The 14958-nt window shown below is 36.8% G+C and overlaps 1 protein-coding gene across 2 annotated transcripts in view; it reads left to right on the top strand.

Annotated features, from left to right (window-relative positions):
* ARHGAP28 (Rho GTPase activating protein 28) overlaps positions 1 to 14958 on the top strand; it is a 75347-nt gene that overhangs the window by 45628 nt on the left and 14761 nt on the right. For both annotated transcript variants that reach the window (XM_052703458.1, XM_052703457.1), the window contains 6 exons: positions 4152 to 4239; positions 6233 to 6390; positions 9744 to 9909; positions 10021 to 10112; positions 11403 to 11480; positions 14696 to 14858. In XM_052703458.1, the coding sequence (XP_052559418.1) occupies positions 4152 to 4239; positions 6233 to 6390; positions 9744 to 9909; positions 10021 to 10112; positions 11403 to 11480; positions 14696 to 14858 (745 nt within the window). The remainder of the gene's footprint in view (positions 1 to 4151; positions 4240 to 6232; positions 6391 to 9743; positions 9910 to 10020; positions 10113 to 11402; positions 11481 to 14695; positions 14859 to 14958) is intronic.

The following is a 14958-nucleotide window of genomic DNA, read 5'->3' as shown; positions in this document are numbered from 1 at the left end:
ATTGTTTTACATCCTCCAAAATTCAGCTCTCTCATTTGTTTTGCATTGTGAGAATCTGAAAAAAAAAAAAAGACCGAAAAAGTAATTAAGACCTTTATTTCTTCCCCAAAAAATATGCAGTTCTACAGGGTGCTTGCCTAAGAGTTAAACACAGATATACAAACACAGCTGCAGAAAACACCATCACCACCCTCCAAGAGATTACAAAGCAGATTGTATTTCTAAAAGCCTGCAAGGTTCCCAACACCCTTAAATATTCCCATTAACCATTGCTCCTATCTCTTCTGCTTCTTATGGGATTTAGAAAACCCATCCTAATTATCAGCTCTTCTGGGATGGATGGATGAGTGCATTTGCAGAATGCAGCAGATCAGCATTTTAAGGGGCGTTAGCTGAGGTTTCCATATCCTGAACAGCTCTGTGTGAGGCAGTGGCAGCTAAAACAGGTCCTGGCGCTCAGCTGAGTCTTTGAGCATGGCACTGCAGCTGTCAGAGAATCTTTGTGATGAATTGGTTTGGGAAAGTGATCTGGATTTTAAAAAAAGCTCCAAAATAAAAAAAAAAAACAAGAGCAGCAGGGGACAGTGAGGAGTAAGTCTTTTCAGCATGGCTGCTGAAGAGATACTGGTATAAAGACTATGCAGGAAGTTCTTTGCTCTCCCATCTGGTTTTGTTGTTTGTTTCTTTTTTTTATTTTTTGATAGGAAGTGAGAGCAGGTGGGGCAGAAATGAATATGTTGCAAATAGCAAAACAGCTCTAATTGCTTCAGGTAACTCTATAATCCTCCCCTGTAGGAGGATAGATTTACACCTTCTTCCCAACAACCTGAGCATTACAGAAAGGGACACAAGATGGATTACTCTTTTCAGTGCCTAATGATGAGAGGTGATTAGCTCACTAAGGTCACCTGAGATGAGATTTACAAGACCATTGAAGCTGTATAAATAGTTGACATCCCAAGGTAAAGAAAGAAGGAAGAGAAAGATTTGCCTTATTTTCTTTTGTCTGTTCTGAAAATCTTTGCTTGCTTGATTTTTAATATATTTTTTTTTTAATTTCTTTTCCTGTTACTGTCTGGCAGCCAGCTCCTGTGTGGATCAACACTAAGCAAAGGGTACTAGGGCAGGAGCATTCCCTGAACAGCCCAAAGGGGCTGAAGTGAAAGGAAATGAAGCTACATTTCCCTACTTTTTCTTCTAGTAGGAAGGTGCAGTGAATGCTGAAGGCAAAATCCATTGCTTGTGACACTTTTTCCCTGTGAAAGAACTTTGGGGAAGCACTTTATTCCAGATAAGGTGCTCTACTTCAGGAAGGCTGGTATCAACAGGCTCCACTAGCAGCCACATTGTAAGGATTCAAATTGGGTGGTTTATTAATCACAGTGGCCTGATCTTCCTTGCTGTTGATTCCATGCTGCTTCCATTAGAAGCCATCAGCACTGCTAGTGCCCAAAGCTTAAAGAAATCAGCAGCAGAATATAAATTCATGGAGAAACATAGATTTATTATGGGAGGAAGGAGATGTAGTATCATGCTCATCAGTAGCCCTAACCCTGTCTGTTGGGGTCTACTAAAACTTCTGAAGAGTTTTCTGAGAATTTTACTTGAGCAATACAGGAAAAAATAATGTACTAATTAAGAAAGAATTGCTAACTAACCCAGAACTATTTGCATGAAAAGGCAGTTGTGATGGCACCACTTGGAAATATGAATTTAACTAAAGCACTGGCAATTTATATCCTGACTAGAGCTATAGGTCTACCTCTTACTTTCCTTAGCAGTAGGGCTGGCAACAGAACTGTGTTGGTTTGGTGCTCCAACAATTTATTTTTATGTCTTCTACAATGAGGTTAACTACAAAAGAAATGACTATCTCATCTCCATCTTCTTCTTGCCCTTCTGGTTTCTTCTCCCCATTAGAAATTCCTGTGTATGTTATGCTAGTAAACACTGTGCTCATTTTTAGTATCAGGAACTGAGAACTTTCTATTGAATCACTTTCAGTAAGAAATGAGAGTATATGAAGTCTTGCACTGACTGGACCTCCAGCCAAATGAATAACGCTGTCCTAATTTGGGTAAGGACACAATTTGACCCTCAGCCTTTGGCATTCATTAAGGCATAAGATTCCAAAGTTTTTAAATCTTTTTACAATATGGAACCAAAAAAAATCATTTGTTAAAAAGATTTTATCCCTATTGCCCTAAGATTCAAAACAAGATAATAAATAAAAAGCTCCTATTGGTTGCATTTGGAAATTTCTACTCTTTAATTCCCAATGCATTACACGATGTTATGATGTGGAATACTGATAACAAAAACTCTAAAACTACGAAAAAAGGAAAAAGAGATTTTTTTTCTTTATCTACTCTCCCTGTGAAGGCTGGGAAATGAGAGGAAGAATATGGTTTGTTTGTTTGCTTTTTAAATGTTTTCTTGCTATCCAGCTGCCACAAGCACTAGCAGTCTTCAGGCTGAGTGAAAAGCAGAGCTGTGCTCTCAGCTCCATTTTCCAATCCAGCTGTGCTTAGCAGAAGCTGCTGGCAGCAGCATCTTCACTGTTGATTTCACTTGTGTATCAATGGAGCAAGACTTTTCCTCAATAAGCCAGACTCACAGTGAATTTATTCTGATTCTGATTGTAAGGTCAGACATTTTGAGTAGCAAAAGTAGATGAGCCAGTTGCTTGTTTATCATTAATTCCTCCATCTGGAAGATGAATGATTATGCTTATGTTTGATTTTCTGAAATCATAGAGGCAAGTTTTTCAGACCTCTAAATTTCCATATTCCCACCTGAAATTTACATTCCTTTTTTATGTCTGAAAAACATTTGTACACATGTTATGCGATTTTATGATGACAGGATCACACAGTTCTCCATGAAAAAAAGTCAGTGGTTTGTATGGTGTTCTGGCAAAGGAAGTCTGTGTGACTCAAATCCTGTTTACTATCAAGTTCTCAGCCCGTTAAATGGACTCTCTCAGGAGCGATTGTATTCGTGTTACATTTGACTTTGTTACCCAGGTAACTTAGTGGATAAAACCGATTAAAACAACTGTACTCTTGTTTCAGGTGTGCAACTGGAAAAGCTGCCTGCCTCTTAAACATGTGACATTTTTCATTAGGAAAAGACAATACTGCCATAAGGCACTGCAGCTTTTTGATAAACAGCTGATGTAGCAATTTAGAGAGCAAGTTAAGAGCTGCTGCTCCAGCTTTATAAGGGCTCTTAGCTGTGTGTTCAGTGAGACAGGGGCTGCCCCTTAAGACTCAGGGTTGGGATGCAGCAGGTTTCAAGCAGGGGTCCCTAAGTAGGAAACAAAGGACAGCCAAAAAACATATATATAAGGCTGGCTGGGAGAACTGTAGTGGTTTTCACTTGATACCATTCAGAGCATTTTTAAATTATTGCCTTTTGTTTACCAAAAAATTGCAGGTGTGGTGCTACTCTCCATATACACACACAGATGCTTGGATTTGTCTTTATCAGGCCCAAACCTGTCAAGTACAAGGGCAAATCCAAGAGGACAGGGGGAGGTGATTGTGCCTGGATGTCACCTCGGACTTCAGAGTCCTTTCTCCACAATGCTGCACATACTTCCCCTATTTTTCATACACTGCAGAATGATTTATGCAGCAGAAAGATGGAATTAATGGTTTTTTTTCCTCCTCAAAACAATATTTTCAGTTCTCTGATAAAGTGTTAGAATATAATCTATTGGTGAGGAACAGTCCAGTATCTGCCAGGTGCTTGGGAAGTTCAGGATGTGTCAGTGTCCACAAGAAGATTTGTGAGCAAAGTGACTAAAACCAGGATGGATTACAATTTGAAAAGGATCTTTCACTTAGTACAATTACATACAGCAATTTATTTAGCTAATTTCAGTCATCATGCAGGGCAGGACTCATTAGCTACAGTGAGCTGCAATATCGCCACATCAACATGATCCTAATCTGTGCAGCCTGGGGAAGATTAATTCTGAGGCTCAGTTATGAAAAATGTACTCAGTTATGAAAAATCACAACAGGTTGTTTAAACTTGGCCAAGAGTGTAAGCTGAGAATGATTCACTGTTTCTTAAACTGTAGCAGTTTCTGTCCATAGACATTGACTTTCACTGTAGTCTGATCATTTTTCCTTGCCTATCAGCCCACATTTGAGACAGTTCCAGTGTCATCAGTTCCTTCTAATGGTATCCAGCTTCCTGGGCAGAAGCCAGTTTGGAAATCAGTTAGCTGTGAGTATGCCAACGTGTAATCAGTGTTCACTTCCTCCTAGAAAAATGATAGACAGAGAGATCCTTTGTGGTTCTGAGCTCAGACCCCTCCTTCATGTTAGGGTTATGCTGCATATATTTTGTTAGAATGTTTTCAGCTTATTGTCATGTAGGAACCAAAGTTTTCCATTCAAGACTGGTGTTGTAAAGACACAGACTGCTGCCTCTGAGGTGTCTATTTCTAAAACTTACCGATCATTGCAAGGCTGGGATTGTGAATGTAACCTTCAAACAATATGGTGCAGAATTTGCCCAAAATATGTCAACAGTATATTTTCTTGCTAAGAATCATAACAAGATGCATGTATTCTCCATATTTCTTCTCCAGTACTGCAGATATTGTAAAGTTAGAAATTATCACTTTTCTGACTCTCCCCTATTATTCTAGTTTACTGATAGTGTCAGTTTGGACATCCCTTAAGCACTTTGCCCTAACAGTTATTAACAGCACTAGTGGACATGATTAGCTCTTTTTTACTTTTTTTTTTTTTTTTTTTAATTAGCTGTCAGCAGCCTTCCAAGGCAATGTCCATCTTTTGTTTTGGATGCACTTTCCATCATCATTGTTCAGGGCTTAACTAAAGGATAATTAAAAGTGTTAATTTATTACTAGTATAATTATATTAAATTTTATGTGTATATATATATATGTATATATACATATAAAGAGCTTCTAAAATAGTTTCTTAGATATTCACCTTTTTATATAGTGCCACAGACATTTATCTTGATTGCACAGCCTGATCATTTCCCTGCTGGTACCTCTGCCCTGCAAATAGTTGTATTAGAACAGACGGGAAAAAACACTCAGGGCTATGGGAGAGAGAGTGTCTGTGGTCTGGGAATGCTTTTAAAATCCCTTGTCCATTGAGTAACATCTATGACCACAGATCAGAAGCCATCTAATAATCTACCCCACTTTTTCATGCCAGAATTTCCAAACAAAGTTTCCCACAACAAAATGTGTTAAGAAGGTGATTAAGTACCTTCACCTGTAAATCTAATTATTCAAAAATCATGGGGCATGAACAAGTTTATAAAATGTGTAATGCTTTTGAGTTCAACTTCTGATTTCCACAGCTTTTGAACGCAGTTGTGTCACATTAGTAAAATCTTCTCTGCAGTCCTGGGGGCTGAAATTTGATATCTCCTTTAATGAAAACCATTATACTGTACAAATTATGACAGTCCAGGAGCTGGACTTCAATAAAAAATGTTAAATTGCCCTGAAATATGACAGATGAGTCATAAAAGTTGACAACACTGGAACTCAAGCCTGTTACCACACTTTGGATTCCATGACAATAGGATATTTCTGGACTTGACTGTACTGATTTCAGAAATTTTCCTTTGGCATCTACTAATTTGAGGAATCAGTTGAAGTTTAAAGTAGAGCAGTAAGTAGAAATAGCATTTTTCAAATGGTAAGAAGATTGTACAGTGGGCCCTGCTTTGATGCTATGCACCTGAAAGAGCAACTATAAGAAATCTGTGCATGTATGTATGTGGCCACGTAAAATATATGCACATTGCTGATTGTAAATAAGTCAACCTGAAAATCTGTGTCGACAGCTTTTTTTTTTTTTTCTGCCAGGAACTTTTGGATTTAATTGTTCATTACACAAGTGCCAGCAGAATTTGCTAGCCTAGATAGACAGGGATAGAGTACAAAAGCTTGGTGATTCCTGATAAACAGGAAGTTACAACTTGACTATCTTTCTCACGAAAAGCAACAAGTAAAATAATATAACATGAAAATAGGGATTTCACTTCTAAGGGGTTATTTCCTCCAGACAAAACAGGAATGTACTGTGTTTTACACTGAAATTCCTCTTTGAAGCACTTCCTTTATTATTTTCTTAAGACTTCTGTCATCATGGTTCAATTTTTTTATGTCTTTGTCCTGAATGCAAGCATACGTTCAGGGTTTATATGTGGTTTCCCTTATTTTCAGCTAATAGCTGTCTAGACTGTGGACTAGATAAAGGCAGTTCATCTATAACAGAAGAGCTCTCCTATGAGGTCTCTTTCTCAGAATCCATTACAGTCCTTCCAAAAACCCGAGAGTGGACAAAGAGCCAGAGGTTCAGAAAGGAAGACTCCGCTTTGCCAGTAAGTTTGTTTTCTATGTATTTACTCAGTTGTTTCTGTTGGGTTTTTGTTGTTGTTGCTGTTGCTTTGTATTTTTCACCTACTAATTTCCTGCTTTACATCTTCGGCACCTTGGAGGCTGTTAAGGCACATTAGCTGTACTTTGCTGTTTGTGCTTTATATAGAGCTCCCACCATTCTGCCATACGACTGATTCCCAGATGGGCATAAAGGTAAACAGGATATTCAAGCCTCATTTTCAGTTGTACCCATCACAGATGAGCATGGGTAACTGAATCCACAAATAATGCATCGCCTGCACATCAAAAATGAAGACCAGTTACTGGCACTAATACTAGCAATCATTTTCATTACTGATCAGCTCTCCTATTTTTTTCCCGGACTGATTATCTGCTTTTATTAACACATGGTTTTAAAATTGGTTCACAGATAAAGGGAGGGGGGTGGGGGGGGAAAGCAGGGCTTAGTCCTGTATCAGTACTGATTGCCTCCTATCATTATTCAGTGCAATTCCACTATAGGAGATAACACATGAATGAAATGAAGGGAAGTTTACCATGTTGTATCATCCAACAAGACTACATAAGCGGCCATGCCATTTTCCAGAATTATCCCTTGAATTCAATAGATAATTTCTTATTTCTGTCTGTCCTTAGAGCTTCCTGGAAATTTGAATTCATGCTCGAGATACCACCTTTTTAGGGAAATGAATGAAATAGCTGTAGATTATTTGGAAACATCTGAACATCATGATTTCCTGAGGTCCTGAATTGTTACTATCCACACAGGCACTGAATTCTCTAAGAATGGTCAGTGTATCCATCTCAGGCACCACCAAGGAAGAAGCAGAAATGCAGAAGCAAACTTCCTTGTTGAAAGGAGAGATAGGAACTAAACAGGCTGCAACTAGTGTGAAATCCATTTGCTTTAGCGTGTCTCTTTTTCTTGTGTTGGAGATAATTTGGCATCCATTGAAGAATAAAGTTATCTCTACATTCATGGTAATTCTCAAAAACCAAAAGTTCCTCCTTGGTCCTTATAATAGTAAATATAAGACTCCCACCCTAACAGGTAAGAGGTGTTGCACTGAATATTTTGGACTTATGGATGCATCATTGCTAAGTTTTAAAATGCTAGTATTATGCTTGAGGTGGACTATTGTGCATGTAGGACAACATTCTGATTACTTGGAAGAGTACACAAGAAATATGGCAGCTCATCAGAGACAGAGACTTTCTAAATGAAGTCAGTAATCATATCTGTTGGTGTTGGCATTTTTCTTGGTTCATGGTATGTTTTTTTTTCCCCATAGTTGCCCAGACTGTAAAATATCTTTGCATGAAATTGCCTCTTGCTCACTCTGTGTCACAAATCAGCATGTCCTCTGCAGCTTCCAAAAAAGCAAGCTCAACGTAATTTTCTGCATTGGGTTACATGTTATTTCCTAAACAAAGAACCATAATTAATGTGATGTAGTTGAAGATATCATAGAACAAAAATTCAGTAAGCAATTCATACACATGTAAATACACTGTGTAGTTCCCACACAGAGACAACGTCAAACCATTTCAGACATGATCCTTAGTCAAAATGGTAGTTATTTAATTTTCTACTGTAATTTTCTATCATGCATAGTACGACTCCATTATTAGTAAGAAATATCACTGGAAAAATATGACAGAAGACACAACAAAGAGGCAGAGGCCCAAACCTTGATCTGTACTGCATCACATCATTATGACACTAGAAGTCAACAAACCAATATGAAAAATCATTGTAGCTACCTTTTGTAATTGGTTGTGGAGAGTTTATCTTTTTCTCTTGACAGGCATATTTGCAAACAGACTTTGTTATTCCCTATGTATATTTTATTTTCCTTTCCCTCGGAAAACGTGTATACTGTGTAATTTTTTCTCCCAAGATGGTTTACTATTCTTTGACTGCTTTGGAATGCTTTGCATCAATGGAGCTAAAAAGGAGTCGAAATACTTAAGTTTCTACATCTTCCACATAAATTTTGTTGCATTATTAAGTCTCAGCATAAGAGAAACAATAGCATTATTGCATCCTGGGGAGGGAGTAATCTGACCTGAAATGCCTCAGAAATCCTGCAAATACATTATTCCATCTCCTGCGCTCTTTCTCCCCCAGCTGAAAAGCCATGTGCAATGCAGTTTAGGAAGCCTAAATCTATGTGATCTATGTGTTCTTTGTCTTTTCTTACTTTTGAAATCTAGTGCAATTTTTTTTTTCTTCTCTTTTCCTTAATATATTTGATTAGCTTCATCTAAAGATACATTAAGTCCAAATTTGTTCAAAAATGAAAGGACTGGAATGAAATCTCCAGAAGCAAAACCCTCTTAAAAGTTGGGTTTCTACTCAGTCCCCCAAAGGAAGGAGATGATTTGTAATGGTATTTATTTGTATTTCTGACTAATAAATTCTTGTTGGAATTACAACTAAAGTAAAACAAACAAACAAACAAAAAAAAAAACCTCATGAAATACCAAAGATCCACAATGCTTTAAAATGCATGCTTTATATTGTATTTTGTTACTATTTCTAGCAATCAAGTAAAAAACTCATGAATGCTTTTTCTTTCTGACATTTGTACAAATGTTTATGGCATGATGCAATTCTTCTGGATCTGATTCATGACAATTCATTTTCTAAAATATGTAGACATCTTCACATATCCCAGTATTACTAAGTATCTTTTAGTTTAAGCCTGTTCAAATAAATTATTTCTTAGCTGATGGGAATCCTATTTCTATGCCAAAACAATTTTTAAGTACCAAAGGCTACCAGAAAAGAGGCATGTTGGCATAAGAACTAAGTGGTTTTACTTCTGGGTTTTTCTTCATATCTTTAGTCTGAACTCCCCTTTAAAAAATCATAAATTAATAGAAACATGCAGAACATAAACGTATTCATCCATCCCCATCACCATTGGATATACAACCATATCCATGATGAAATGTATCAACTCTCTCAGCAGAGTTCAAAGACAGTGTGGGAGAGGAGGAAGCAAAGCAATGTTATATTCTCCTGAAACTGGACAGAAATTTAGTTAGCATGTAGCTTGTTCTTCAAGACTGGAGTACAGGCAGGGCACTGAAGTTAAGAACTCTGCCACAGTGATACCAGCTGAACTATAAGGGAACATGATAAACAAGAAGGTTGATTATGATTCAGATGGATGCAAGCTATTTCAACCTAACAGGCTAAAATATGGAGTTGCAGTTCAGCTCTTTGGTATTAGCTGACTTCTTCTGAAATATGGGCATCTCTTTCAAAACAAAAAGTTGCACATAATTCTAGTGCAAATTAAGATGCAATTCATCTCTACTGTAGAAATTCATTGTTCGGAAAAGCCGATTTGGACTGACAGAGATTGGAGATCTCTCTCCTGAAGACATGAAGAAGATCCGCTACCTCTCCCTAATTGAGCTAACAGCCTTCTACGATGCCCTGGGTGTAGAGCTGAAGAGGAATCGTGCAGAGAGGGTACGGAGACGAGGTACTGTACCATGGCATCTGCATGGCGGCCACTTGGGCACTGCTCAGCATTGATAAGAAGACACATATTAAGCTGTATTTGCTCACTTTCTCATCTGTTGTTGTTTTTAAGAAAATGGTCTTTTTGGAGTCCCCCTCACAGTGCTGCTGGAGAATGATCAGAAGAAGATTCCTGGTGTAAAAGTTCCTCTCATCTTCCAAAAAGTGAGTATAACACAGTTTGCTCAGTCATTAAGATTGGCATTTCCATCATTCACGTTGGCACCCAGAACACAGATCAGATAAGAAAAGATGCAAGCTTTACAATTTTCAGGATGTTTTCTATAGATCTCTGCATGTGTTTTCTACAGATTTCTGCTTTTTTTGTGTGTATTTTATCTACAGTGGGAACCTCTTTCCATTTTTGTAATTATATGGTACCATACAGGAAACCTTGGAAACCAATATCAGGCTTACTGTTTCTCTTTCTTATTAAATGAAACAGCCATGCAAAATTGCGTGTGTGTGCAAAAGCAGCAGAAATGAGTTCTCTCTAGAGTTTTAATTTCATGTGAATTTAAACTAAACATGTTATTAGCTGTTATTTCTAGATTGGATGCGGTTGTGGTATCTTTTCCTTTGAGGCAATATCATTTATACAGGACTTTTGACAAAGCAGTAACATCCAGCAGATGTCTTGGAGATGTATACACAGACACAAGCACACATGCAATAACAAGGACTTGAAAGTCCAAAAAATGTTGTAAATTCTGAGAAGAGAGGAATGTCAGGGGAAAGACCGACAGAACATGAATTTTTACATTACTTTGCAGTGCTTGGCTTCTCTGTCAACATTATTGGAAACTGAAAGATAGAAAGTGCAGCTGGTACTGAAAATCCAGAGCTATGTGAATAAATGCTAATATATTATTTTTGGTTGTTGTTTATTCTAAATCTTGTCCAACCAAAACATTATTTTTTAATAACAAGTTAGAGTGCAAATCATATTTCTATATTCACAGAAATTTCAAAACAAAAATATCCTGTGATCATTTGCTAATCTGAGTTCTTAGGTCACAGGAACACATGTTATCTATAATCCATTCCACTGTGCTTCTCAGGGAGAAACTTAAGCATTTCTCAGAGGTTGAGTTTTCCTCAAAACACCACTGACTTTTACCCAGTGTAACTTAATATATAGTACATAAATGTATTAATAAAAGAGCATATGCATTTATATGTTACTTGTTCTGTAGCAATGTCAAGTGTCACATCAAGGACAGAGACGCCTATTGTGTTATCAATTTTCTGTACTCTCTATACATCAGATTTCAGAGTCAGGAATACAGAGATTGAACTATGAAGGCTTATTTACCTAAGCTTTTTTTCATTAGCAGATTATGTTGAAAGGCTTGTTTTTTTTTTCAGATTTGTTTCAAGTAGACTTATATTAAAAATAGTTAATGGCATTTTTAAATACTTCTGAGTATTTTTCTGGGTTTGTCTCTTTTTCAGTTGCTGCTCAAGCTTGAGGAAACTGGTTTAGAAACTGAAGGAATTCTTCGAGTGCCTGGATCTGCCTCCAGGGTTAAGGTAGATGTCTGTGCCAGTTTCCTGTCTCATGGAACACAGCTTCGATGTCAAATAACACAGCACACACAAATGCACACTGCACAGAAATAGTGATGTGTGTAGATCGACATTTCCAGTTCTATCAGCAAAAGGTTAAATTGGTTCCTGGGAACCAATAAATCACAGAGCATGTGGTCTGTTGCTTTGCATTTGGTAATGTTCTATATAAAGCACAGTCTTGATGCTGAAATGAGCTGAACACTGAGTGATCTTTTCAGTTTATCTTTGTCATCCAAAATTGCTGTGATCTTATCTCCTTAATTTATTTCAGAATACAGAGTTGCCAACTGAGCTAACTTAAGATAAAGAACTTATTCTCTGTCACTTTAACAATTTTTTGTGCCATTTTATTTCTCATTTGTCTTCTATGATCTTAAAATTTCATCTTCCAAGTGAGAGAAATTTGGCCTGTGATCACTGTTTGGCAGCCTAGAATGCTGTATTTTCGCAGGCTATTTACAGGCCATGAACACAGGCTATCTGGTGCCCAGTAACCTTGGCTCTGCCACTGCAGTACAGTAACACTTGGAAATGTTTCTACTGACTAACTAAATTCTAGGAGCTGGAAGCCTGTGCCAGAGGAAAGATAAGAAATTAAGTTAGGAAATTAATTTGTTTTTTATTTTTATGGGTTTACTAGCAGTGTCTACCTTTTTTCCATTTTCTTTTTTCTTTGGCTTGATGGTGTTTTCTTGCATGTTTTTGCTTTTTTTTTTTTTTTAATATGATTCTAGCAATTTATAATGATAACTTCCCATTTTCACTTTCTCGTTTTCAAGATAACTAGTCTTGATTTTCTAAACGTAGCAGGAAGGCTCAAAATCTCAAAATGGTAGTAAAAACACAACTAATAAGGTTAGAGATTACTAAACATCAATGGGTAGAGATCATCAGGAAGAAGCAGCATGTGAAAAGCACCAAAGATAGGCAGCAGCATCCCAACTCCCTTTCACATTGTAGATTTATAAAAGAAGAGAGCTCCTAATTCCCTGTAACCCTGTACTTTTTGGATTCCTCATTTTTTTTCACAAAAATTCTTAAAGTATTATTTCACACAATCTTAAATTTCTCTGGCATTTTTGGGGAGATATCACAGCAGAGCTCTGCCCTACCTAGTTAAAGACTTTCTTATTTTTCTGTGTATATTGTTTTTTGTCTTGTTCACTTTTTATTCACTGCCTTTACCCAAGGAGACTGTCTGAGGTATGATTTTATCCATATCTTTCTGGTAATGGATGTCCACCAAAACATTTTAAATTATTTGGGTTTTGTCTTCACTTAAGTCCATCCAGCAACCCAACCAGCAAAAGGAAATTTTCTTCAAAGCAGATCCAGATTTCATTCTTCAAAGCCTTCACACGTTATTATGACATTAGGATTTGAGGGCATTCCAGTTTTATTTCGGTCTTATTTTGAGAAAGAGAAGGCATATGGAAATGATTTAAAGTCACTCTTCTATAAAACAAAGGATAGAAGAAATAAATACAACTTTTCCTCTGTGTCTAATCTAATTTGTAATGAAAGCTCCAGTGAGCTGTAATCTACCGTTCTATCAGCCATAGTGAAAAAGTGGCCAGAAAGTTTTTTAAAAGCACTTAGGTATGTGCGTGTATAAATATATCTATACATAAGTACCCGTGTAGATATATGTGTACACATATGTGTTTGTGTTTCAAAAATCTTGCTTTTAACTTTTACCTCTTTCTCAGAAGAAAAAATGTTGAGTAGTTCTCCTTTCCTTCTGTGATTTTGATGAGGTGAAGAGTTCTATTCCACATTTCCCAGTAAGTTACCAAAAGAAAAGTTAGTTCAGGTGTTTGTGTAGATTATGTGCAAAGGATGTGAATGGAGGAAGCTGAGGTCACTTAGATTTTAACCTGTAAAATGCCCTAGCAAAAATGAGATTGTGACATTGTAAACCAAATCCTGAATGACCCTCTATTTCTGTTTCTGCCAGCCATTTCACTTCATTGACCACATTTGATATGTAATTTCCTTCTATTTATGTGAGGCATGGTAAGGAGAATTCATTTTTCAAAGCTTTTCTGTCCAATTGGATTATTTTTATGTATTTATTTATTTATTTTTGCATTGTAGTAATGTACATTTGACAAAAACATGACCTGAAACCTGAATATCAGCAACAGATACGTTTTGTCAAAAATAGTCTAACAAAGAAACATTAACAGACTTCTTATGGATAAGGCAGTGTTTGGCCAGTAATAATTGTGAAAGCTGTATTATTCATGGTTAGCTTTACATTAGAAAAAAAAATACTTCATTCTTAGTTAGCCAACAATTTTTTTTATGGAGCTTTCATTTTCCAAACAGTGATCTGTATCTGAAATCAAATTCTGCTTCTTCTATGAACCTTATCAAATATTTCCCACTCATACACATGTGAAACGTCAATTTGTTACCCTCCAGAGCTTTGTTATAGAGCAAAATGGTAACACGGGACAACAGGAATGACTGGGCACCCAAAATAATACAATCAATTTTATCTATCTGAGCTTTCTCTTATGTTTTTGAGGGTTGGTTGTTTTTTGGTTTTTTGGTTGGTTTTTTTTTTTTTGGTTGTTTTGTTTTATTTTTGGCATGCTTCAATTGCAGGCTTTCTTAAAGTAAGGAGATCACTACAAAGTGATCAAAATTAATTGTTGCTATCCTATAATTGTTGCTATCCTAAGACAAAGCATCCTTCTGAAGAAAAGCAAACCTAATTTCAAACCATTCTCTCAAAGCCCCTTGGTTGAAGTGCCAACAGGTTGTCTAGCAGTTTCACTGATGGTGAAGCCAGACATGCAAATCCTTTGTGATTTAAAGGCCAAAACCTCTGGAGGAGTGCTTTAAATAAAAAGAAATTGTTGTGCTAAAAATCTCACTAAACAGTGCACAAAGTTGTCTTGCTTTAAAGTAGTTCAAATGTGTCACTGGTGGAAATCTAGCTATGGCAAACCAAATTTAACCTGCATTTCAAAGTATTTCCTGGAGTCTCACTTGTTAATCATCTCTGAACTCCATGTGGCTGTACCTGGATCACAACTGGTTTAGAGCTATTTTAATTCAACTGTGGTGTAAATATGTCTGTGGTTTGTAAACGATTTTCTGAAGTGATGTAAAACTACCAGGCCAGAAGCAATATCTGAGAATCAGGTGTTCCTTTTATCTTTCAGAATCTCCATCAAGAACTTGAGACAAAATTTTATGAAGACACATTTGACTGGGATCAAGTACGAAACAATGATGCAGCAGGACTGCTTAAAATGTTTATAAGAGAACTCCCAAGTCCACTATTCACAGTGGAATATCTGCCTGCTTTTATCACCTTAGTGGAAAGTAGGTAAAAAAAAAAAAAGGAGCTCATATAAACTGAAGTAGAAAGACAAAAATCCTACTGCCTCACCTAAGCATTTAATTTGTCTGCGTGGTTTCCTTT

Source organism: Tympanuchus pallidicinctus, unplaced genomic scaffold (assembly GCF_026119805.1).
Source record: "Tympanuchus pallidicinctus isolate F22 unplaced genomic scaffold, pur_lepc_1.0 scaffold5, whole genome shotgun sequence".
Lineage (NCBI taxonomy): Eukaryota > Metazoa > Chordata > Aves > Galliformes > Phasianidae > Tympanuchus > Tympanuchus pallidicinctus.
The sequence above is the reverse complement of the archived record's forward strand: the minus strand, read 5'-3'. Positions and strand labels throughout refer to the sequence as shown.